We start from the raw sequence: 25,378 nt of genomic DNA on the forward strand, positions 1-25,378 counted from the left end.
AGGAGGAAAGCAGAAGATTTGGGAACTGACTAATGAGTATCTTCCTGTCAGCTTCAGGTGGTGGTCTCAATGCTCCCTTCTTGATCCCTCTTCCTGTTGCTTTTCAGAGCCAACCTGAAACTGCTGTCCTCCTCTGTCTCCACCAGAAAGCAAACACTAGGACAGAAGTGTGAGACAAGAAATAGACTGCTGTTGTCACCCAGGGCAATCCTTCCCAGATCCTCCTTTCAAACGTAACTGCAGTTGAGGATGGAACCATTTATCTCCACATCTCCCAGACCCTCAGCCTTCATTACTGGTGTCTCTGGGGATGAGAGAATGATCAGTGAAAAATACAGCAAACTACATGGGATGGAATAGGGATCTTGGACAAAGTTAATATTTACATATGTCCCAATGTCAATGTGTGTTTAAAGTTAAGAAGTTGGTTATTATATAACATAAGGATGTTACATCATCTGACTTTTGGGGGAGGGCGGCCCTGGGGCTTGAACACAGGTCCTGAGTGCTGTTCCTGAGCATCTTTATGTTCAAGGATAGAGCTGTACCACTTGAGCCACAGCACCACTTCTGGCCTTTTCTGAGTAGTTTATTGGAAATAAGAGTCTCATGGACTTCTCTGTCTGGACTGGCTTTTAATCAGGGTCCTCAAATCTCAGCAGCCTGAGTAGCTGGGATTACAGGCATGAACCACAGATACCCAGCTTCTTCCAACTTTTTAGTATGCCAGTTTATTGCTATAAATATAGGTGAATTGAAGTAAAGAAAGCCTACATGTAGGCTAGACAGTTTTCTAATCATGTCTGAGGCTTTTCTGTGCCTCAGAAAATCTCATCTCTGCTCACTCAAAACTCTTGAGAGCAAGCTCTATGTAAGAAATGCCAAGAGAAATTTTTGGCTTGACATGAAGTTACTAACAATAACAGCAATAATAATAAGCACTCATAAATAGTGTATATGTGCCAGACATTTTGAACATGTTATTTCTAAGCCTTGCAGTAATCCAATGAAGAGGCAATATTATCAATCTTATACAGAGACAAGATGAGCAGAATCCTAGAAAATTTAATGTCATTCACAAGTGCCAGCGCATGGGTTCCATAGGCCCCTGGTGCTATAAAGATACATTTCTTCTAGAATAGAAAATGACAATGGCTTTTCCAGTAAAAGAGAGAAAAATGATGATACATAGATCTTACTATTACATATAGCTCCAACTCTTCCATAATTTCAATTTCATGCATCTTGGTCTGTAACCACTGCCTCTGTCTTTCCAGTTCACTTCCTTGAATAACTTGAATCCCCTAATTCTTCAGTCTCACTGAGATTCACAATTCATTGAGCCTATTCTTCTCCCACTGACTCTGACCTCTTGAGTGTTACCATTTCTCTTGCCATCCAGTTTAAAAAATGGATGATCATGATCAACACTAAGCATACAATGCAAACTTTCTTTTCCCCCTCCCATCATAAGTCTCATATGCCGAAACGTCAACCATAGTTACATTGTGCTTTCTACCTAAGCCATATCTCTATGTGAACTTTACTGAATAAAAACATATATTCATGCTGAGTTGTTTGTGAATTTGTGATTACTCACTGCCCCCCACCCCAAAGTCCTCATTGCTACCTGGTAACCCCATTGTATTTCCATAGTCTTTTCTCTTTACTGCTCTCTTATAGGACTACTTTTCTATATTTTCAACTATTTCCAACCCCAACACTTTCTTCTTAATTTCAGCTAACCTTGATTGTTGTTTTATTGATTAAATAGAAGAAATCAATAGAGAATTTCAATAAGCTGCCACCAACACATATACCTGCTTATTAGCATTTTACCCTATGCTCAATATTTTCTATTGTTCCTAAGAATGGAGTCACTCATGATTCAATTTAACACTCAAGCTTCACCATATGAACTTGGTTCTGCATCCTTTTACCTTACTCTGTATCCTTAAAAGCCTCATTTTCGGTGATTTTTTTTCCCACTCCTATATTGTCTCTCCCTTTAAGTCTACAGATCTTTGAAATTAACATACAAAGATAGCACTAAAATGGCCACTATTTTTCAAGGCTCTCTACACTACCGATCCTTACATCTGTTATCTTAACTGTCGTTAATTCCTTTATTCTCACTTTTAAAGCATATTTGTATAAAACATTCATACCCAGTGCTCCACAGAAACCATTCTCAAAATCACCAGTGATTTCTAGCTAATGAAGCAATTGTCAATCTTTACCTTAATTGAATTGCCTACATTAGGGTGAAAATGGTAGCTGTCTCATTATTTCTTTGCTTGACTTTCAGTCCATCATAGACTCCATGTTTCCCCTCTAACTTACTGTCTACTTCTTCTTGGATTATTTATTTTCTTTCTTTCCTTCTGCTCCACTTGTGAATTATAATGGCTCTCTTCTTTTCTCAGGATATACTCACTTCTTTGATGACTATAACTACTCCATTCACCTAGGAATGTGTTCTACATTCCCGAAATCCCTATCTCTCCTTAACTCCAGACCCTCATATATAAACACTTGCTTTATGTCTTATTGTGAATGTCTATGACCTATTGTACACTTTATTTATCTAAAACTAAACTCAATCTAACCTCCTCTCTTAAACTATTTTGTTTGGGAATATTTACTAATCCAGTCTCTCTAATATTGTAGAGAACTATATTTCCCATGTTAATGACATCATCTTGGCTTATTCTGGGCAAAGAAAGGTGAAAAGAAGTGTAATGCACTATTTCTAGACAAAGCCTTAGGAGTCAATCCATGGTTGTCCATGATTTCTTCTACTACCTCTGACAAGATTTGCACTTATCTTGATTATAGGTGCATTATCAAGGTTCCAGAACAAAAAAGACATGAATGAGTAGTATGAACAAGAAATAAACTTTTGTTGCCATATGCTATCAGTGTCTTTGATGTTGCTATGTGACTTGGCCTAGTCTAATTGATTGAGTAGTTGATACAAAAAATAGGTCCTGCTAAAACAGAAAAAAATAATCATGGAACTGGCCTCAGGGCCAGGCATTGAGAGGGTGAAAATGGCACCTGAGTATGGAAAGGATGCTGATCTCTAGTACAGAGTACTGAATTGCTAAAATATTGCTAAAAGATAATGGATATCATTCAAGACTTGGCCACTTTATAATGGAAAATATTGGAAAACATAATGCTAGTAGCCTGTCTCAGTTCTAACTGAGTATATTTGATGACATAGCTAAAGAACACAATGAACTCAAAAACATGTCCCATTTTGAAGCAGAGATGATAGGGAATAGGAAGAGTTTAAAATTTTTCAGGGAGCCAGGTGCCTGTGGCTCAGGCCTGTGATCCTAGCTCTTCAAAAGGCTGAGATCTGAGTACTACAGTTTGAAGCCAGCCCAGACAGGAAAATAATCCATCTGTGAGACTCTTATCTCCAATTAATGATATAAAAAGCCAGAAGTAGCATTGCCTTTTGGCCACATCCCCATCAGCATCTGTTGTTATTAGATTTCTTAATAATGGCCATTCTAACTGAGGTGAGGTAGAATCTCAGTGTTGCTTTGAGTTGAATTTCTTTTTTCTGCCAGAGATGTTGGTGGGATTAAAACTGCTCTGGAAAGAGGTATGGAAGTTCCTCAAAAGACTAAACATGGAGCTCCCCTATGATCCAGCAATGCCTCTTCTGGGCATTTACACAAATGATCACAAACAAGGCCATACTAAAGCTACCTGTGCAACCATATTCATTACAGTACTATTTACCATAGCTATAATATGGAACCAATCCATATGCTCCTCAGTAGATGAATGTATGAAGAAAACATGGCATATATACACAACAGAGTTCTATGCTTCCATCAGAAAGAATAACCTCACCCAATTCATAAGGAAATGGAAAGACTAGGGGAAAAATTCATACTAAGTGAAGTGAGCCAGACCCAAAGAAATATAGATTCCATGGTTTCCCTCATTTGTATTAATTAGTATATGTCTAGGATAGTCCTAATAAAGGATCACAATAGCTCAATAATGATGTATGATCACATAAGATTTATGATCACTCCAGGATATGGAAACAATAGGTTTTGCCTTGCTGTTATTTTTAATGTACTATGTGAAATTATTTTTTTTTGTTTCATTTCTCTTTCACATGGTTTATCCTGTTTTGTCAGTGTATTTGATTTTGATATCTTGGGTATTGTATATATGCTTATCTAAATTAGAAAAGGGAGGGGGAACATCAAAATGGTGAGATAAACGGTGAAGCAATGTAAGTAATACACACAAGACAACATATTGGAAAGTAACTGTACAACTTGGGGGGATAGGGAGATGTTGGGGGAAGGGAAAGTGGGAGAAAAATAAGAGAAGGGGTAACAAGTTTTACAAGAAATGTATTCCCTATCTTACATAGGTAACTGTAACCCCTCTACACATCACCTTGACAATAAAATTAAATTTAATGGTAGAAAAGAATGTATTAGAGAAAAAAGCCAGAAGTGGTGCTGTAGCTCCAGAGCACTAGCCTTGAGAAAAAGTAGCTTATGGACAGCACCAAGGCCCAGAGTTTGAAGCCATGAACTGGCAAAGTTTTTTTTAATTAAAAATAAAATTTCTGGGACATGTCAGGTCCAGTGGCAGTGGCTCATGCCTGTAACCCTAGTTGCTCAGGAGACATATCTGAATATTATGGCTCAAAGCCAACCGGGGTCAGAAAGTTCAGGAGATTTTTATATACAATTAATTACCAAAAAGCAAAAAAGTAGAGCTGTGTCTCAAGTGGTAGAGAAGAAAACCTTGAGTAAAGAAGCCAAGGGACAATTCCAAAACCTTCAGTTCAAGCCCCAGTACCACCATGCACGTGTGCACGGATGGATGCACACACACACACACACACACACACACACACACACACACACAGAGTTAGTTCAGGGGCTTCATAGGCTGGAAGATATGAAGATAGTGGTGTTTTTCACCATTATGAAACTATAAAACTGAGAAAACCTTTCAACCTCAAAACCTTTAAAAATCTGACCTTGAAGCAAGGACCAAATAAAAAATATCCCTGTCATGTTCTTTGAAAATAAAACACTGAGATTTTAGGATCATTCGTCACTGCAGCATAACCTAACCTATCCTGACAGAACTTTCAAACCCACTTGTGTAATCTTTCTCATCTTAGTCAGTGGCAGCAATTAATTCGTTCTCATTACTTGGGTCAAAAAGAAACATTGATAGCTGTCTTTTATTCACATTCTCAACAAAATGGACAAATCTTACTAGTTCTACTCTTGATCTAAACCAGCATTGTAGTAGGCAGAAAAAATGACCTCTTTAATTATATTCTCATCTCAGTTCCGTGAGTCCACAAAAATGTTACTTTGCCCAGGTGAGTCAGATGTGACAAAAGGAAGAAAGATATGAGAGGTGGCAACATGAGAAAGTTTCAGGACCTTGTGATCTTAGATGGAGAGGACTCTGTCCAAGAACAGGGGAATGGCATTTGGGAGCTGAGAACAACCCTCAGTTTATAGGACCTTATTCCTACAACCAGAAGGACTAGCTAATTGATTCTTCCAATGATCTGAATAAGGAGGAAATGAATTTTTCCTTTTTGCTTACCAACCTTCAAATCTGTGAAATAACAGATGTTATAATGCACTAAGTCTGTAGTAACTTGTCACAGCAGTAATAGGAAACTTATACAGGCAACATCTCTTCTTTGGAGTATTGTAAGAAAAAGTCTTTAAGTGGACTAATTAATCTGTCTTTTTGTTTTTGTTTATCCAGTTCTGGGGCTTGAACTCAGGGCCTGAGCACTCCCTTTACCTCTTTTTGCTCAAAGCTAGTACTCTACCACTTAAGCCACAGCATCACTTCTAGCCTTTTCTGAGTAGTTAATTGAATAAGCGTCTCATAGACTTTCCTGCCCGGGCTAACAGTTCTTAGCCTCCGAGTAGCTAGGATTAGAGGCGGAGCCATCAGCACTGGGCCTAATCAACCTGTTTCTATGTTTAATCCCACTCAGTATTCTTAACCCAGAAGTCAGAGTGCTGGGGTGTTTTTGGCTTGATTTTAGGGTTTTTTGTTGGTTTTTACTTTGTTTTTATGTCATAGTCATTTCTGTGCTCAAATATACAACAGCTTTTCAAGTCTACTCATAAAAAACACCAAAGTCTCTAATGTCACAATCCAGGCCCTCATTACCACTATGACCCCTTTTCCTACTACTCTCTTACTTATCCCACTTTGTTTCCTTCATTCCAATCACACAGCCTCCTTGATGTTCTCTGACTATACATATAGATGCATGTACCTGCCTAAGGACATTTGTAGTAGCTACTCTCTTTGAGTGAACTTACCTCCCCCTGGATAGTCACATGGCTCTTGCCTCTTCTGGCTCACTAAATGGTCACTTTCCCAGTCAAATCTTCCCTTACTTACTCTATTTCAACTATCTGTACTTGTTAATTTCACATATATTCTTTGTGTAACTTATTTGTTGTGTGCTTCCTTTAATAGAATTTAAGCCCTATGATTGAAAGGAAATTTGAATGCTTTGTTGATTCATGTACTTCCAAAACCTAGAAGAGTCTGATACCTAGCAGGAAACATTTGTTGAATAAATGAATAAATAAATGAACCAATGAGTAGATGGAAAGAAATGAGGGTTGGAGGGTGGATCGGGGTAATCAGAGTTTAGTAGCAGAGGGCTGGTAGACTCAAAACTCCCTCTTGAGAGTTTCCACAGAACCATGTTTACAGATACACCCTGTAGACTCTTTTGTAGATATTTCCAATGTTTACATAGCTATATCTCCAATGGCACAAAAAAAGGTTCTGATGAAATATTCTCAAAATCCATTTGTTTTAAGCAACATCTGTTATTACCACAATGTTTGAATACAGGGAATATTAGATGATATCCATGACAGATGAGTGAAATGGTAAGAATACAGTCAGCAGCTTATTTCTACCACTTACAAATTATAAGACATTAAGCAGGTACCTAGTCTCTGTTATTCTGAGTCCCATCATATGTACTATGTGATTATGAACACTTAACTCATAGGGTTATTAAGAGATACGACCAGTTAATGCATGCAATAATAAGTTAAAACATACAAAGTATTTGGAGTAGTTTCTAAAACATAGCAAGCACTAGCATGTGATCATTATGATCAATACAAGCATGTTTTCTATCCTTAACCACCCTGCTCTCCTTTGCCTTATATGCCAATCATGTCCTCCTTTGACACAGACACAGACATCTACATTGCTTACCACTTTTATTCACCTTTATTCCCATTCTTCTCCTATCACTAACCTAGAGTTTCACGTTGTTCCCCTTAGATATCCAGGGATGTAGACCTAAACATCTTTTGACTCAAAGAGGCAGCATGATTGAAGATGTGTGTAGAGAGGCAGATCAGAAAATTGGAGAAGGATGTCATGGTCTAGGATATATGTATATATATATATATATATATATATATATATATATATATATATCTACAGTTCAATGTTCAGTAAGAACATGAAGCACAGCACCAGCTACTCAGGAGGCTGAGATCTGAGGATTGTGGTTTGAAGCCAACAGAGGCAGAAAAGCCTGTGAGTCTCTTATCTCCATTTAAATCATAGAAAAAGCTGGAAATGGCACTGTGGCTCAAGTGGTAGAGTGCCAGCCTTGAACAGAAAGAGCTTAGGGACAGCACTCTGGCCCAGAGTTCAAGCCCCCAGGACCAGAAAAAAAATAACATAATTATACAAGACACTGAAGGGGGTGTCAAGAAACCCTTTCAGAACCCTTTCATTATTCATATAGAGAACCTTACTAGGATTGTGGGAACTAATCACATAAAGTCCGAGAATGCTAGAGTAACAGACCACCGTCCTACATACCATTCACATACAAAGTTGACCAGGACAAATTTTCATGCTATGGGTGAATCAAAGACTAGTCATGGAGAAATAGAGATTCAAACTTAGATCACCATCATGCAGCAAAGGATGCTGCTTAGATACTTCCAGCATAACAAATAGGAAACAACCCCTTTTCATTTTTACAGTTTCAGGGACCATATTAATTGATCTTATTCTTCACTGTCTTTTCTATTACCAGAGCATAATAATACTACTTATAATAAAATAGTAGTAAAGGCTTACGAATGAAAGGAAGTAGTAGATATTTTTCAAGATCAAACTTACAGTGGCATCCACACTGAAATAAACCCTAGCTGTCATACTAGATTCCATCTTCAAAACCAAGAGGCTTGGCCAGGCTCAGTGGGTCACACCTATAATCCTAGCTACTCAGGAGACTTAGATCAGATCTGAGGATTATGGTCTGAAGCCTGCCTGGGCAGGAGATACTTGGCCCTAATTAACCACCAAAAAGCCAGAAGTAGAGCTGTTCTCAAGTGGTAGAATACCAGCCCTGAATGAAAAAGCTAACGGATAGCATCCAGGTCCTGACTTCAAGCCCTACCAATAGCACCAAAAATAATAAAATAATAATAAAAATAAAAAATTATATAATAATGATGATGAGAGGCTTAAATTAATCAACTAATTATTATTTTGGCGCATCTCTCATTCTCTCTCCCCCTCTCATTCTCCCTCTCAGTCTCTCTTTGTACTTGCTGGCCACCATGTTGTGAGTTATTCTGCTCTGCCTGCCATGATGTACTAAAACCTCTTAAACCATTAACAATAGCCTTAAAAATTTTAGCAGTTTGAGCAGATCCTGGAGAGGGCAAAGGCAGCCCTTCACTGACAGTAGAACTGACAATAGACGAGGGACTGACTGACTCCTGAAACTCTACTGAATAAAAATGGTGATAATACAAATGCTGTTAAGTATCCAAATCACCATCAGATGGTGCAGCAGGGGCCTCCCATCAGTGGAAAAAGGCGTTATTTCTAAAGCATCCACTTAATCCAAGAGAGGAGTATTTTCTTCCAAAGTGGTAGCCTTTCCAGCATCTAGACACAGCAGTTTTGTAATTCTGTTTTGTAACTGCGTTTTCTAGCTCTGTGTTTGGTGGGGTAAGAAATTAGAATATTACAAGGTAGTATTTGTATAAGATGACTTCAATTTAGTAAAATAACTGATCATGGACTGTGACTATTGTGTTTACAGATAACACACTGTACTTCATTCCAACCCAATCCACTTTTCAGGACATAAAGGCTTGGTAAACTTTGTTAAGGGGTGCTGAATTTGTTCCATTAATAATAGAGAGCTATAAAAGAGTGTTTTCTTAACAGTCTTCAGATTGATTTGGAAGATTTGCAAGCATGGGATTAGAATGTTAATGCAAAAGTCTAGGCAAGAGGTGACAACAGTTTTGTTTTTAAAAGAAAGGAAAGGTTTCTGAGTACAAATAAATGATAATATAGATGCCATTCCCAGTGAGGGGCTTTGATTGGCTCACAAAACATGTTTTCTTTTGAGTAAGAGAGGTCTAAGACAAGAGTCAAGAGACCATCAAGCAGGAGGAGACCTTAGTACTTCCCTCTGGTAGGCTCATCATTTTTTTTGTTTGTGAAATGGGTTTGAATTCAAGGTCTCATGATTATTCAGCTTGTTTCTTCTGGTGCTCTACCACTTAAGCAATGCCTCCAGCCCTGCTTTGTGCTGATTATTTTCTCAAACTTTTCTGCCCAGGTTATCCTCAAACTGTTATCCTTCTGGCCTCAGCTTCTTGAGTAGCTAGGATTATAAGCATCTCCTGGTAGAATCACCAATTTTTGTTTTTAAGGTTAGAATTGGTGGCCTAAAGTCTTAACAGAAGACAATCATATAAATTTCCTTAATGTATAAATATTTGAAGATATTTCATGATAAGAAATATCAGGTGAATTTAAATTAAAAGATACTTATCATTTGACCAGAAAGCCGTATTTCTTTTCAAGAGAGTGGACCAGCATTTCATGACACTGCAAAATCTCTGACATGGCCGTTCAGTTTGGTGGAACAAACTAGTGTATCAGGCACTAGCCATGTACTAACTTCTGAGTATATGAAAATAAGTAAGAAAAGGGAACATCTTAACAGAGTGTATTCCCCAAATAGCACATAATGTGTCTAGGGGACTTTGTACACTATCTTCAGTCAGGGTACCACTCTGACTTACTGACGGCCCAGGTTGATGATTTTCTCTGTGTTGAAACACCTCACTACATTTACCATATTAATCAACAACTATCTTTTTATGTGTTCATTTTCCCCAAAGGATCATGAGGTCCAAAGGTATAAGGATGATACCATCTTTCATTTGTAGAACCTTGGACAGTGCTTGACATATGCTAGGAGCTCAATAATGAACAAAGGTTGACTTTTATTCTTTTAGTGAATCCCATTCTTTTCATTCTGTAACCAGAAGGAATATTAGAATCTCATAGATCCTCTGAAGACATCTGATAATTACCATCAAACTTATTGCAATGTATGAATACTGGAATCTCTGTACATTTATTCTGAGTTATCCTACCAATAAATTAAACATATCACTAGCTCTTCTCTTCCTATTGGTATAGATCAAGAAATCATGGGACTTGAAATCTAAAGACTTGAATGATGGCTCTCTCCTGTAATCCTAGCTACTCAGGAAGCGGAGATCTGAGGATCACAGTTTGAAGCCAGCATAGTCAGAAAAGTCCATGAGATTTTTATCTCCAATTAAGGAGCAAAAATCAGAAGTGGAGTTGTGTCTCAAGTGGTACAGCACTACCTTTGAGCAAAAAAGCTCAGGGACAGTGCTAAGGCCCTAAGTTCAAACCCCAGTACTGGTACAAAATAAGATATAAAATAAAAATAAAGACACCAGTGAAATTCTAGCTCTACAATTTACTATCTGATGATAATTATAAATCAGTTTTGTTGTTTGAGAAGAATAGAAGAAATAGTTCTTCTGAAGATCAAATAGGACCATGAATGCTTATTGTTTAGTGTTCATTGTCTGGGATGCACACCAAGTAAAAAGCAGAGTTCTTTTCCTTGGTGATAAAAAGAGTCTTAATTTGATAACTTTGTAAGGTTAGAAAAACGGCCAGGCCTTATAATTCTGAATTGTAATAAATAATATATAATAATTCTAAGTATTTTAATAAAAAAATTCATCAGAGAAATTAGAGAGTTTCCTGAAATTGGTCTCTTTTGGGTGGAGAGAATTTTATAGCTCAGTTGATGAAGAATGACTCTGAGTGGGAATGAGAATCATCTTGTTTTTAAAACACCCATTGCCCAATTATTATGTAGCTCTTTATCTTCTTTTTCAATAACTGTGGTAAAGAGAATTTCATAGTCTATGCCTTCTGCAAATACATCTTGCAAAGGAAAATAACCAGATTTAGTGAATTGGACTGACCTGTTGACTCACTGGATGAATTCAATAATTCTCCCTCAGATAGTTGGCAGAGGAAAAAAAGAAATACCAAGCCTTCAACTTCATGTTTGATTCTGATTTTACCCAGTTTATTTTCCCTTTAGGCCCCCAAATGACAATTAAAAGTGCTTTGTTACCTTATGACATTTATGGATGATAAACTCCTTGCTTTAGCTCCATAAACATAGAAATGAGAGCAGCAGCGCGCGCCAGTCCGGTGGATCTGTGTCTTGCTTCAACAGTGTTTGGACGGAACAGACCCGGGGACTCCTCTTTTTCACCACCAGCTGCCTTCAGATCTCCTCTCCACTCACAACCTCTGACCCTTATCTTCTCGCCCGCCAGTCTCCTGCTTCCAGGACCAACCAACGCCGTGTGTGTGGGGGGGGGGGGGGGGGTGGGGGGGGGTGGGGGGGGTGGTTAGCTCTGTATCGACGACTAGCCATGACCTCCCAGCCCCGTCAGAATTATTCCACGGAGGTGGAGGCTGCTGTCAACCGACTGGGCAACTTGCATTTGAGGGCCTCCTACACCTGCCTCTCTCTGGGCTACTATTTCGATGGCGACGATGTGGCCCTGGACGGCGTGGACCACTTCTTCCGCGAGCTGGCGGAGGAGACGCGTGAGGGCGCCCACCGCCTCCTGAAGATGCAGAACCAGCGCGGCGGCCACGCGCTGTTCCAGGATGTGCAGAAGCCTTCTGAAGATGAGTGGGGGAAAACCGTGGAAGCCATGGAAGCCGCCCTGAACCTGGAGAAGAACCTGAACCAAGCCATTTTGGATCTTCATGCCTTGGGTTCTGCACGCACAGACCCCCATCTCTGTGACTTCCTAGAGAACCACTTCCTGGTTGAAGGGGTGAAGCTCTTCAAGAAGATGGGTGACCACCTCACCAACCTCCGCAGGCTGGCTTCCCCTCAGGCCTGGCTGGGCGAGTATCTCTTCAAACGTCTCACCCTCAAGCACGACTAGAAGACCCCAGAGTCCAGCAGCCTTTGGGGGCCATCTGTGCATCGCGTGACATCAGGGTTTCCACCTGAGCCTCTCCCTCTAGCCATGGGCAACTTCCTAACTAACCACCCCGGAGCTCTTCTCAAGCCTTGGACCAAATGAAATAAAGCTTTTTGCAGCAAACAAACAAACAAACAAACAAACAAAAAACATAGAAATGAGGATTCATGAAGATTCTGTTTACAGCTTCTATTATAAATAAATACTTTCATTACTGTCTTCACTAACATGATGAACAACTCAATTTAAAATATAACAGCCCCCCCCCCCCACACAACTTCTAGAGTAGACTGCACTTTACTGAAGGGAAGAAATCATGGCAAGGGTAGAAGATGCTGTGCTTGTACAAAAAATTGTGACTTCATTATAAATGGCATTTGGATATTTTAGGATATAACCATACAGTTAAAATGAGCAACTAATGAGTTTCTCAGTAAGGTATTTGCTTTCATTTAGGAAACATTCTATGTGTCAGTTATTGGTCAGCCAATGTGCTAAATGCTGTTGAATCAAAGAATACATCTTTGCTCTTGTGGAGATATTTAAACACTGACAGATATTAGAACATATCAGCACATCAGTGAATATTTATGAGGCAATAGGTGTCCTTGTGGCCTAAGAATAGAAGAAATGTGAGAATTATTAGATAAAGGAGAACTACAAAAGCAGACCAAGGAAATACCACATGCAAAGATCCTGTAAGTAAAAGGAGTTGTTTGATAGGCTTAAAAAAGTTCAATTTGATTGAAACACTGAGTAATAGTTTGGGAAGAACATTGATAAAAAATTACTCTGGAGTTAATGATACTGATCTTTAACATCGTAAGGGATGAGGATTAATTCATTTGTGTACTCAGCAAATATTTAGGCTGCATACGGTCTCCATCCACCTTTCTAAGTTCCAAAGATACATCAATGAGTAAATGGTCCCACTTGTGTCCTTCTTGGATAGAAGTTAAAATGATCAGTATTGATCTCTAAATTTGAGTTTGTATACTTTTGCAACATTTCACACAGAACATGATGGTGGTTTGGTTTAGGGTAAACAGCGACAATAGAGATGAAATGGAGAGACGTGGACAGAGTTAGGAGATGTTCAAAGGTAAAATTAATAGGCTTTGGTGATAGATAAGAAATTGGCTTGTGAAGGAGAGTTATTATCTTTATCTCAGTGCCTCATCCTTAAGACACTGTTGATAAAAGTGACATTCACTGCAAGAGAGATTAGTTGCATTGAATTTCCTTTGTTGGGATAGTAGGGAGTGGCCATAAGTTGAATTTCATTAGTTGCTTCCCAGAATATGTTGACTTTCAGGGAATATTAAAGGAGAAATGTAGAGTAGATAGTTGGCCATACAATTCTGGAACTCAAAGAATTCTTGGCTAGAGAAATTGGGTTATCATCAGAATAGGAATGGAAATTGAGATAATCCAATTACAAATTTCATTGCCAGAGGGTCTATGTCTATATTTGCTTGCATTTGACACATAGAAGGTACTCATTAAATATTTTTAAATGATGGCTACTCAGTAGATGAACATTTTTAATTGTCGTATAAAAGCCCATGAAACTGTACTCATCTGGACAACTTCAGCAATATTATATTTTTCCTTTTGTATTAAAAATAGTAAGCAAATTATCAATATAATACCTTTAGGGTAGTACAAAAAATGAGTGTGTTGGGAGATAGATGTGATTTCATCTTGACAACCGCGTGTTCCTCTTTCGTTAGGATGCATATCCAATCACGTGTAATTTATTAAGGAATAATATTGGACAGTGACTGAAAGACATAAAAAGAACAATGAAGTAGAAGACAAACAAGAAAGGGAGGAAGAGGAAGTTAATGCCAGGGCTACATAGAAGAGAGTCCTCTGAAAAATAAGTCGATAACTTTTGTTCCATTTGGCTATATTTGACATAAATCTCTAGTCAGACTCTGAGATCAGGAAATGTGTTGAAGCAAAATAAATCCAGAAATTTCTATGTGATTCATTTTCTTTGAAGGACTTCCACTAAGAGCCTTCCACCTTCCTCAACTCCAATTCATTATTGCAAATTGTTTCCTATCGGCTTGTCCCTGAGTGAAAAGCCAAAGTGAAAACGCTAGAAGATATTGAGGCATCGTCACCCAGTGTTTCTTTGTGTACTGAATCTTTTCAGGTGCTAGGCAGAAGGGCCACATGAGAAGCTGTGATCTTTTAAAATATATTAACAATAGAATATTTAATGTTGAAAAGGGTGACATTGGTCAAGATGTTTTATTCTCATACATTGTTGTATTGTATTGAAATCCCTTTGTACAGCTTCTTAAAGATAATTAAAAATTAAGAGACTAGGAAGGAAATGGGGCAGTCAGGACAATCAGCTAAAGTGGGGCATGACAATGGTTCTCTATCTAAGAAACTGCTTTCCAGGACAATTAAAAAATGCCCAGTAAAAAGTACAGTAATAAGCAGCAGTGATAATCTAGAATACTTAAAACAATGTGGTTGGCAAATGGGAGGACTAAACCAGTAAGAAAATAAGAAAGGAAATGGAACAATAGGATACTGTGCAACAAAGAAGGTATGTGGCTCACAATACTATTTTCAACTAAACATGGAAACCCACTTGGTTAATACCACAAAAAGGATTATTATATAAGTAAGAATTTAAATATTATGAAACCTAATAATGTACCCATGAATGATCAGTGTATCATAATGGATTAAAAATGGTAAGAGATGTTAATGAATTCTCTCTTTCTGGAACATTAAAGGATATTTATTGAGCTTAGCAAGGATCTTCAGGAAAGCTCTCTAGTTGTTTTTGGTTCTTAATCAAAGATGCCTTCTTTAGACTCTAGCATACTATTCCTACAAATATGTTGGCAGAATTTTTACTGAGTCAAAAGAATCACTTTTCTTGGTATCAGTTGTCAGGTTCATGGATTGCCTCAATCATAAATTCCACAGAAATATCAACAAAGTTTCTGAATAAACAAAACAACAACAACATAAAACCACAATGCCCATCCTAGGGAATATCCCTGAGAAGATTCCCAAAGTAGAACAAACTTTGAGAGAGCCACAAAAATGCTTTGTAATAGCTGCCTATCTGCATCTACCTCCTTTTTTCAGCTTCTCCTAGGGCTTTATCCTACAAACAATATTCAACAAGTCTTCATACCCTGTAAATACACAGTAGACTGTAAAGGTTAAAACCAAATTCCATAGGAGATATTGTCCATGATTCTCTTGGGGCTTCTGGGGGTGGTTTCCCCAGCCATGGCAAAGGGATGAATAGTGATTCAAGCTCCTTTGGGGCCCTATGTGCAGCAATTACAGCTGAGGTTCTTCCCTTCCACTGCTCATTAAGGCAGAATCTTTCTTTTTCTCTAACTGGAGTCTGAAGTCCAGAATCCTGTCATCTTCCTTCCACTCCCTACTCAGGTTTCAGAATTGTGATTTTCTTCATTACATCCTAATTGGCAATACATGAGCATTTTTTCCACCAGTCTATTACAATTGCCTGATGCCTATTCAATATGCATATGTTAATATTCCATGAATAATTTTTTGAATCTCCATTTATAAAAATGTTTAATTGGAGCCCTGCCTTATACACACCTTCCTGGATTTAAAGAGAAATGGGAGGAAAGAAGCATGTCCAGACCAATTTCTAACAACAAAGCACTGTTGCCTAGCTGTTTAAATAGCTGCTCCAGTTCCATACCTCCTTTATAGTGGTGGGAGGGGGACAGTGATAGATCAGGTAGCAAGGATTGTTTACTTAAGGTAAAATGGCAAATCTTATCACAATAATGCAATGGTCTAAGTGTCATTTATAAAGCTGACACTACTGGTCAACCGCAAGTGCATGTACTTTGAATTGTTTGTTTCCCAACTGGGATGCAGCCTCTGTTCACACTTCTCTGTGCTCAGAAGTAGTAAGATGAATAACTGAGGCCACAGAATCTATGAACTGGGTTCCAACTTGCAACTGACAAGTGTTGGCTTAGGATGCTCTAAGAATATCCAAAATTTATTGACTTATAGCGTAGTACTACTAGCTATACTTAAGAATTTTATGATTATTGACCCCCTTCATACTTATGCAATTCGGGGAGGTCACATTTTACATAATTACTGTCTTGCCATTGATCTCACAATTTATAGGTGACAGGATGGTATTTAAAACCAAATGTCAGCTGAGTTCTGGTGGCCCACACCTGTAGTTCTAGCTACTCAGGAGGCTAGAATCTGAGGACTGCAGTTCAAAGCCAGCCCAGGCAGAAAGGCCCATGAGACTTTTATCTTCAATAAACTATTCAGAAAAAAACCCAGAAGTGGTGCTTTGGGGGACAATGCCTAGGCCATGAGTTCAAGCCCCAGGACTGGAAGAAAAAAAATCACACTCATGAATAGGCCATGGCTCAACTAGTAGAGGACTCGCAAAGTATGTGAACACCCTGTGTTCAATTCCCAGTACTGCCAGGGAAGAGATGGTTAATGGCAAGTTCATACTGGCTATTGGCTCAGATACTTGCTACATGGACTTCTCCAGAGCGATAAGTGAGGGTTGGCCTTACGTGGCAAACAGTTTCCAGCAGAGAGGACCACTCAAGAAACAGTAAAGTAGAAGGCACAATGATTTTTGTGATATAGTCTTAAAAAGCAACCACTTTCATTTCTAACACATTCTGCTAGTCACATAGGTTGTTTTGTGAAAACGATGTTTGTCAGTCTCTGCAACAATGAGCAAGAAGGTTAAAAGCCAGGTAAAAGTAAGGTTTTCATACAATATCTTAGCCTCTGCTTGTGCCTGCAGTAAACTCTGAAGTATTAAAATCAAAGTGTGTCCTATTCCAGGAAAAGGGATCTGGGTTTTCATGATACCAAGAATATAGTATTGGCATGGTATGTTGATTTCCAGGAATTTCTAGCTCTCTATGCAAAGGAAATAGCTCCAGTAAACCACAAGGCAGTACAGGAAAGGGCACAGATGTTAGATGTTTAAAGCACACAGAAACTCAGAAAATCAGAGGGAATCTGATGGAGCCCTTAGTAATGTGATTTCATTCCAGGTTATACCTCACCACTATATTCTCACTCTTAAACATTTTCTATCTTGCAAAATTTGACTTTTGCGTTATTAAATTCTTGGCTTTACAACTGTGACCCAGAAATATGCACCTCTCTAGAGAAAAATTTGATTGTGTTAAAGTTTCAGTTGTTAAACTATTGATTACCCTTTCTTCATCTTTCTAGGGAATATATATATATATATATATATACACACACATATAGTTACATATTACACATATCTACATATTTTCTAGAAAAAATACATATACACTCATTTATATGTATGTGTGTGTGTGTGTGTGTGTGTGTGTGTATGTCTGAAATAATCCAATGGACTTTGGCAAATTGCTCTTTATTCTTCTGTCTCCTGACTTCATATCCTGACTTCATGCCAATTATTTATTGAATTCGTGTTCATCTCTGTCCAACTTCCTACTTATCCCATCCAATTTCTTTCCAAAAAAAATAATGCTCTAATGTATAGCTCTTCACAAAAACTTTCCAAGTAATCCTTGAATAAATATTAATATACATAGATACTCACCAACATATTTATTGATAGATAAATAGATAGATAGATAGATAGATACGACTGTTCTAAAAATTAGACTCTCCTATATGTAGTTGTTAGAGAAATTGGCTCTTAACAAGTCACAACCTATGCTAAGGTTCATGGATAAAAGATCCCTAAGATTTCAGTACACGCACTGACACAGACATACACACATCAAACAGACCAAGATGAATCGGGATGATCCAAGGGATGACCGTAGGAGAAATCATTCCAAGAATCCACTAGTCTCATCCCCAAATTGCACAGAAATTAACACATGCTCTCTACACTGATATTTCCTCTTTTTTTTTTTTTTTTTTTTTTTTGGCCAGTCCTGGGCCTTGGACTCAGGGCCTGAGCACTGTCCCTGGCTTCTTCCCGCTCAAGGCTAGCACTCTGCCACTTGAGCCACAGCGCCGCTTCTGGCCGTTTTCTGTATATGTGGTGCTGGGGAATCGAACCTAGGGCCTCGTGTATCCGAGGCAGGCACTCTTGCCACTAGGCTATATCCCCAGCCCGATATTTCCTCTTTTTAAACCTTGTTTTGCATTTCCTTTCTGAGTGCTGGTCAAGGGACATAAAAAACAATCCCATAACAAATTGACTTTGTCAAGGATTTGCGGATTCTTTGGGGCCTCAGCTCAGTGGCAGAGAGCTTGCCTAATGCATACCAGGTCCTCAGCATTGGTTAAAAAAAGAAGGAAAGAAAAGAAAAGAAAAAAAAGACAGTTGTTGATTCATCTACACAGTTCAAAATTTGACTTTTGAGGCTTTGGTACTATATGTGCTTTGGGGCTTACTTCAGAAGTAAATATCTAGTTCCTATATTCACAGGAGCTTTCTATGTTCGTTAAGCTGTTTTAATGCAGTATGGGACACTCTCACGATAACACTGCCAAGTGTCTCCAGATTTCTTCTGAAATCAACTGAATTCAAATTGAAACAGTACTTAATGCTACAGTTCTTTCCTCTGTGTCTTTGGCACACTGGCGTCCATCTCCATGGCAACAGGTTGTTGATGCAACACACAGTAAAAAAAAAAAAAAAAAACAACTAGAGATTGCTTATCGAATTTTGTGAGCTTAGACTGAGATTTCCTAGGACTGAATTTCTCTAACATCAATAGATATGAGACTCCAACTAATGTAGTGATTATTATTCCACCACAAGAAGCAAAATGAAAAACTGAGGTCTAGTTTTCAGAGGTAAATGATTAATGACCAAAATATTTAGCCTCAGCATCTGTCTATAGGTAACCAACTAGTGTCTCTTTTCATAATACCATTTTAAGTTGGTTTGTGTGATAAAAGTTAGCGATTTTTATTTTACATCAATCAGGAGGGTAGCATGCTTCTAGAATAACCTTGTAATTTAAACAATCTTATTGAACATCTAACATGTTTCATCTTGCACATTTGTCACTTACGTAGGCACATTTGAGTAAAATAAAATACCAAAGGATCTAAGTTCTATAGTATATGAATTCCCTGATAATTTTATTCTAGACTTTGCCTCTAGAGATTTAGCTTTGATGCATCTGGAATGGAGCCTAACAGCTTAACAGCCACCATCCCTTCTCTGTAAGTGACTGTGATCTCAGTGACCCTAGGACCACATCTTCAAAAATCACTTCTCTAGACACTTTTTTCTAAGATCTTAAGATGTATTACTAAAGAAGTCAACCTATGCATTCAACATTAAGGGTCTAGTACGTGAACAAAACATATTAAAATGCATTCTTACACACAAGCCTAAAATTCTGGGATACCCAGGGCTCTCCAGTGAAAGGAGGCCTTGTTAATCAAAATTGCATTAAAAATTTGTGAGTATAAAGACGATCCAACTTATGAGCTTTTCCTGCTCAACAATGGTATCCAAGTGATTTCTTCAATAGAAATTGTACTTCAGATTTGAAATGTGCATTGTTCTTGGCCAAGAATGTATGGTTGAATTCTCTCTCTCTTCTTCTTCTTCTCTCTCTCTCTCTCTCTCTCTCTCTCTCTCTCTCTCTCTCTCTCTCTCTCTCTCTCCTTTCTCTCTCTCTCTGTAGATGCTTTGTGGCCACTCTGCAGTGGGCTGTGTTACTGAGCTGGGATGTGCAGTGGTTCAGAAGAATCACTGTTTTTCACTTAATGATATTTTTCAAGTAGGATGCTTTTATCAATCCGGATATAACCTTCTTATAAATTGAGGAGCATCTGTGTTAACCTTCCAACAAAACCTTGGGAATTGTTGAGATCTGTATTCCTGAGATCTAAAGATCATCAATAGCCTCAGGCAAAGAGAGACAACAAAGGAGATCTTAAAAAGATAGAAGGACAAAATAGACCCTGTACTCAAGAGAGAGAATAATCCCAGGGTAAGAGTGAAAAAGCAATGAACAGAAACAGAAATGGTGGGACAAAGGATCAATCAATTTAGTAGTGTAACCCACTAGACACTATGTTGGAAAAGAAATATACAACTTGTAGGGAAGAAAGTTGAGAGGGGGAAACTGGCAGAGAATGAGGGAGGGAGTGACACTGTTCAAGCAGTAATGTACACATAACCTGATTTATGAAACTGTAACCTCTCTGCACATCACCTTTACAATAATTTTTAAAGCAATGAACAAGGAAGATCCATGGAGACAGAATTAGTTAATATATGTCCATCTGCCTCTCGAACTTGGGTTTTCCAAGCTCTAAGTGTGTTAGGGGAAGATCATGTAATGTAGACCTTAAGACCTAAGATGAGATTCACATGTGAACAGTTTATTTAAAGAACTTTCCCAAGAGAAGTCACTACAGGGTTGGAAGAAGAAAGCTTGTGAAGAAGAAACCAAAGAAAGAATATAATACAGACAAAATGCTACAGAAAGGACCTACAACTTTGTCTTTATGCTTCAGAGTTGCTACCACCAAAAGTAAGTGAGCTGAGACTTTTTTTTTTTGGCCAGTCCTGGGCCTTGGACTCAGGGCCTGAGCACTATCCCTGGCTTCTTCCCGCTCAAGGCTAGCACTCTGCCACTTGAGCCACAGCGCCGCTTCTGGCCATTTTCTGTATATGTGGTGCTGGGGAATCGAACCTAGGGCCTCGTGTATCCGAGGCAGGCACTCTTGCCGCTAGGCTATATCCCCAACCCCTGAGCTGAGACTTTTTATACCCCAGTCATCAATCATTGATTGAGGGCAGCCATAGGTTATCAGATCCACTCAAGCACTTCCAGGTCCCAGACAGACAAACAGAACCTCAGAAGTCCAAAAGTAGCTTCCAAACTGGGGTTAAGTGGCTCATGTCTGTAATCCTGGCTGCTCAAGAAACTAACATCTGAAAACTGTGCTTCAAAACCTGCCAGGGCGGAAAAGTCTGTGAGACCCTTATCTCCACTAAACTACTAAAAATGCTTAAGTGGAGATATGACTCAAGTGGTAGAGTGATAGCAAAAGAAGATCAGGGACAGCACCCTGACCCTGAGTTCAAGCCCCAGGACAGGCACCAAAAAGACATCTGGAATGATTAGGGGACCAATGATATCTACTATATTTATTTACGTGCTTAACAGTCTTCCATCAACATAATGAACTAGATTCTGATTTTTTCTTTTTTTTTCTGTACTGGGTTTGAACTTAGCTTTCCTGATTACTAGACAGATCTTCTATCACTTGAACCATTCTACCAGTTAGACTCTGAAATTTGAGGATTACAGAATTGTAGGAAGAAGGCAGTTAGTGTACGTGGAAACTAACACCAACTATCTTACATTGTTCTGAATACAGCAGTGTGCCATGTACAGAGAAGACAAAGAAGAAGAAAATGTATCCAATTGAGCAAGGGTTGGAGTAGCCAAGGGAGGCTGAGGAAGAGATTTTTGCAGGGGATCTTGTATAAACCCCCATTTCAACACCCCCACCCCTACCCCATTTCAAAAGTGAAAAGGCAACTTCCTGACAACATGTGGAAGCAAGCTCATAATATGAGGCTCTCCATCTGCTCCACTATATTGCATGATTGATAAACTGTAACAACTAAAAATAAACCTACCCAGCCTTGCAACCAAAATAGCTATCTCCACAGATCAGAATTGTAACAGAAATAAACAAGGGTGACCAACCTTAGGGCTGCAAGCCTGGTAAGCTTGCTGGGTTCTGCCACTGGAAACCGACAATGCTGAATTTACCTTCTGAGAAATGTAGGGACAACAGTCATTCTATAAGCGTGAAGGAAACAGCTTCTTCAATTAAAGCAAAAGGCTGGGAAATACCCCCACCAACACCCCCAACTCCTGGAAAGAGATGGCAAAACACAGCTGTGCCTGAAGTTAATGATAAAGAACTCCCGGCTAGCAAAGAGAGAGGAGTCCAACTTTGCCTAAAAACCAGGAAATAGGCCAAGTTGACAGCAAGCCTAGAGACTATTTTTGCCACATCACCGACATCACCAGGGCTAAAGCTTCAAGCTGATTCTGCCCAGGTGTAAGGAAGGCAGGAAGCAAGTAGGAAAACAAGATGAAGTGCTTAAAATATGTTTGCATACCCAAGTTACAGAATGCACAAAACCAGTTTAAGGTTAAGTATGAAAGCCAGTGAGGGTTTGTAAGAAATTAGAGCACAAGTTTATTCCAATAGAAATAATACACTAGAACAGACTGACCAATTAATGCAAAATAAGGATGTTCTGAATATCCAAAGTAATAAATAAAGGAACAATTTCAACTATGAAGACAATATGAGATTATGAATTAAATTGGAAATCAAAACAAAGGTTTGAGCATATAGAGGATGTTAATGATAATAGGCTATGAGCACCAAAGATCCAGGACCCTTTCCTGGTTATGAAGCATTGGGAGCCTGGGTTGAAGCTCAGTATGGACACCTTTAGGGAGGAGAGAACAACCTCAGTGTTAAAATGGAAGGAACAGAAAAGTGTTTCCTAAACCAGATGCAAGTGGCTCATGTAATCCTAGCTCCTCAGAAGGCAGAGATGGGGAGGATCATGGTTCAAGTTCAGTAGGGGCAAAATGTTCACAAGATACCATTTCAACGAATAGGTGGACATGGTGGCTCATGCTTTTTTCATCTTATCTAACCAGAAGACTGAAATTGGGAAGAGTACCATTCCAGGACAACCTATGGGCAAAAAACCCTGTGAGACCCCTATCTCAACAGGAAAAAAAATAACTGGACATTGTGGCACACATCATGAACAGTAAGATCAGAGTCCAGACCAGCCTCAAAAAAACTTGAGGCTCTATATCAAAAATAGCCAGAACAACAATTTTGTTTGATCCCAAGTTCAGTAATGTGAAGTAAAGTTTCCCAGACTTTAATGGCTTAGAATGAAAGAAAATCAGGTTTTTCTGTCTGAAACTGGAAATCCAAAGAATTACTCCATGAGAATCTTCGCTTTTACTTTGTAGCTCAGCTGCAGGAAATGGGGAAATTTGGGTCAAATGTTTCATTCACATTCCAAATTGATAAAGGGTGGGAAAGTTTGAGAACTGTCTGAATCAGAAGGCTAATGAGAAAGTTTGACAACATAAGATCATCTTTTCACTAAGTTAATTGCCTCAGGGGTGATGGGAGAGGAAATGGAGAAAAAAGTGTCAGTATCTTGTTCTGGGCTAGTTAAGTTACTTTATATTAACCATCCCAGAAAGTAGAGTTTAGAAGCTTAGCAATGCTGAGCCTCATTGCCACCGTATCATTCTTGGAGGAAGAAGATTGGCGGTAAGACATCCATATACACAACGGAATTTTATGCCTCTGTCAGAAGGAATGACATTTCCCCATTCATAAGGAAATGGAAAGATTTGGAAAAAAATAATATTAAATGAAGTGAGCCAAACTCAGGGAAACATAGACTCTATGGGTTCCTTCATTGGTAATAATTAGTACATATCTAGGATAGTCCTTGCAGATGATTACAATAGCTCAATAGCTATGTACATATGATCCCATAAGATGATGCTAAGTGAAATGAACTCCAAGTTATGGAAATAAGTTTTATCATAAGATTTATCATTGCTTTTGTCATTTTCAACATACCATGTGAATTTATGCCTTTTTCTTTTGTCTTTCTTCCCCATGGTTTTCCCCTGATGTCACTATAATTGATTTTGGTACCCTGAGTATTGTATAGATGTTTATTGGAATTAGGGAAGGGGAACATCAAAATAGAGAGACAAAAGGTAAAACGCAAACCAATACAACAGTAATTCTTACAAAACTATATGCTGTAAACCAACTGTACAACTCGGATGGGTGGGGTGGGGAGAGAATTGAGGATGGGGGAAGTTGGGAGGAAAAAGAGAGAGGAGTTAACAATTTTGATAAGAAATATGCTCACTGCCTCACTTATGAAACTGTAACCCCTTTGCACATCACTTTGACAGTAAATAAATTAATTATTTAAAAAAAATAGCCAGAACAAGAATGGCTGGAGGCATGGTCCAAGTAGAGTAGAGAATCTGCCCAGGATGAAGCTTTGAGTTCAAACTCCGCTACTACAAAAAGGAAACATGCTGAAAAAAATACATATAAATTTATACACTATGACATAATAGAGACATAGAAGTAATTAAAGAATAAACATATAATGTAAAAGCTATTGAACAAAAGAGAATATGTACTAAAGAATAATTTAACTGATAGTAGAATTCAGAATAGCAATTAATGCCAAAAATCTTTACAAAAATCTGTCTTCACAGCGCTGAAAAGAAAACTACCAACCTATAATTTTATATGCAGATTAGTAGAGGTAGAAAAAAGGAGAAAAATGAAACTTTAAGACACATAAAGATTAAAGTTTTCAATCAGTAGATCCATATTAAAGAAATTATAAAGAGTAACCTTTGGGATTAAAAAAGTAAGCACTTTAAGAAACAGTATTCTAAAAGAAATAACACTAATATCCAAAACTAAATCTCTAAAGATCAATAATAAAAGCACGATAAAGTCTGTTTGTGAAAACGCCAAAATGACTAAGTGATTTTAGTGTATAAAATGACAAAATTAAGTACATATTTCAAAATATTAAAGATAGAATAACAAAATGGAATGTAAAATTAAGCAGATAAGAAAAATAATCATAGAGAAATTTTATCAATTCATTTATTAAGTTCCTATTATGCAAAAGTAAAGACAAAAACAACACAGTATTAATCCATCTATATGCTTTATATAAGAGAAACATGTAAAACAAAAAGCACAGAGAAAGTTTAAAAATAAAGAGTTGGAGGCAAGTGTGGAAACTCATGAGTTTAATCTTAGTACTTGGGGATGTGAGGTAGAGGACTGTGAGTTCAAAGCTAGCCAGGCCTACATAGTAAGACCTTGTCTCAAAACACCAACCAACCAATCAATCAATCAATCAT

The 25,378-nt window shown here is 38.3% G+C and overlaps 1 protein-coding gene across 1 annotated transcript; it reads left to right on the top strand.

Moving 5' to 3' along the window:
- The first annotated feature begins 11,812 nt into the window (after window positions 1-11,812).
- Window positions 11,813-12,524, top strand: LOC125343447 (ferritin light chain-like). The gene has a single exon (XM_048335877.1). The coding sequence runs from the start codon at window positions 11,835-11,837 to the stop codon at window positions 12,360-12,362; it is 528 nt and encodes a 175-aa protein (XP_048191834.1). The 5' UTR covers window positions 11,813-11,834; the 3' UTR covers window positions 12,363-12,524.
- The last annotated feature ends 12,854 nt before the right edge of the window (window positions 12,525-25,378 follow it).

The sequence above is a fragment of the Perognathus longimembris genome, chromosome 28 (genome assembly GCF_023159225.1).
Source record: "Perognathus longimembris pacificus isolate PPM17 chromosome 28, ASM2315922v1, whole genome shotgun sequence".
Taxonomy (NCBI): Eukaryota; Metazoa; Chordata; class Mammalia; order Rodentia; family Heteromyidae; genus Perognathus; species Perognathus longimembris.

What these genes read in the sequence shown, in the direction of transcription:
- LOC125343447 (XM_048335877.1), top strand. Translation starts at nt 11,835, where the DNA reads ATGACCTCCCAGCCCCGTCAGAATTATTCCACGGAGGTGGAGGCTGCT.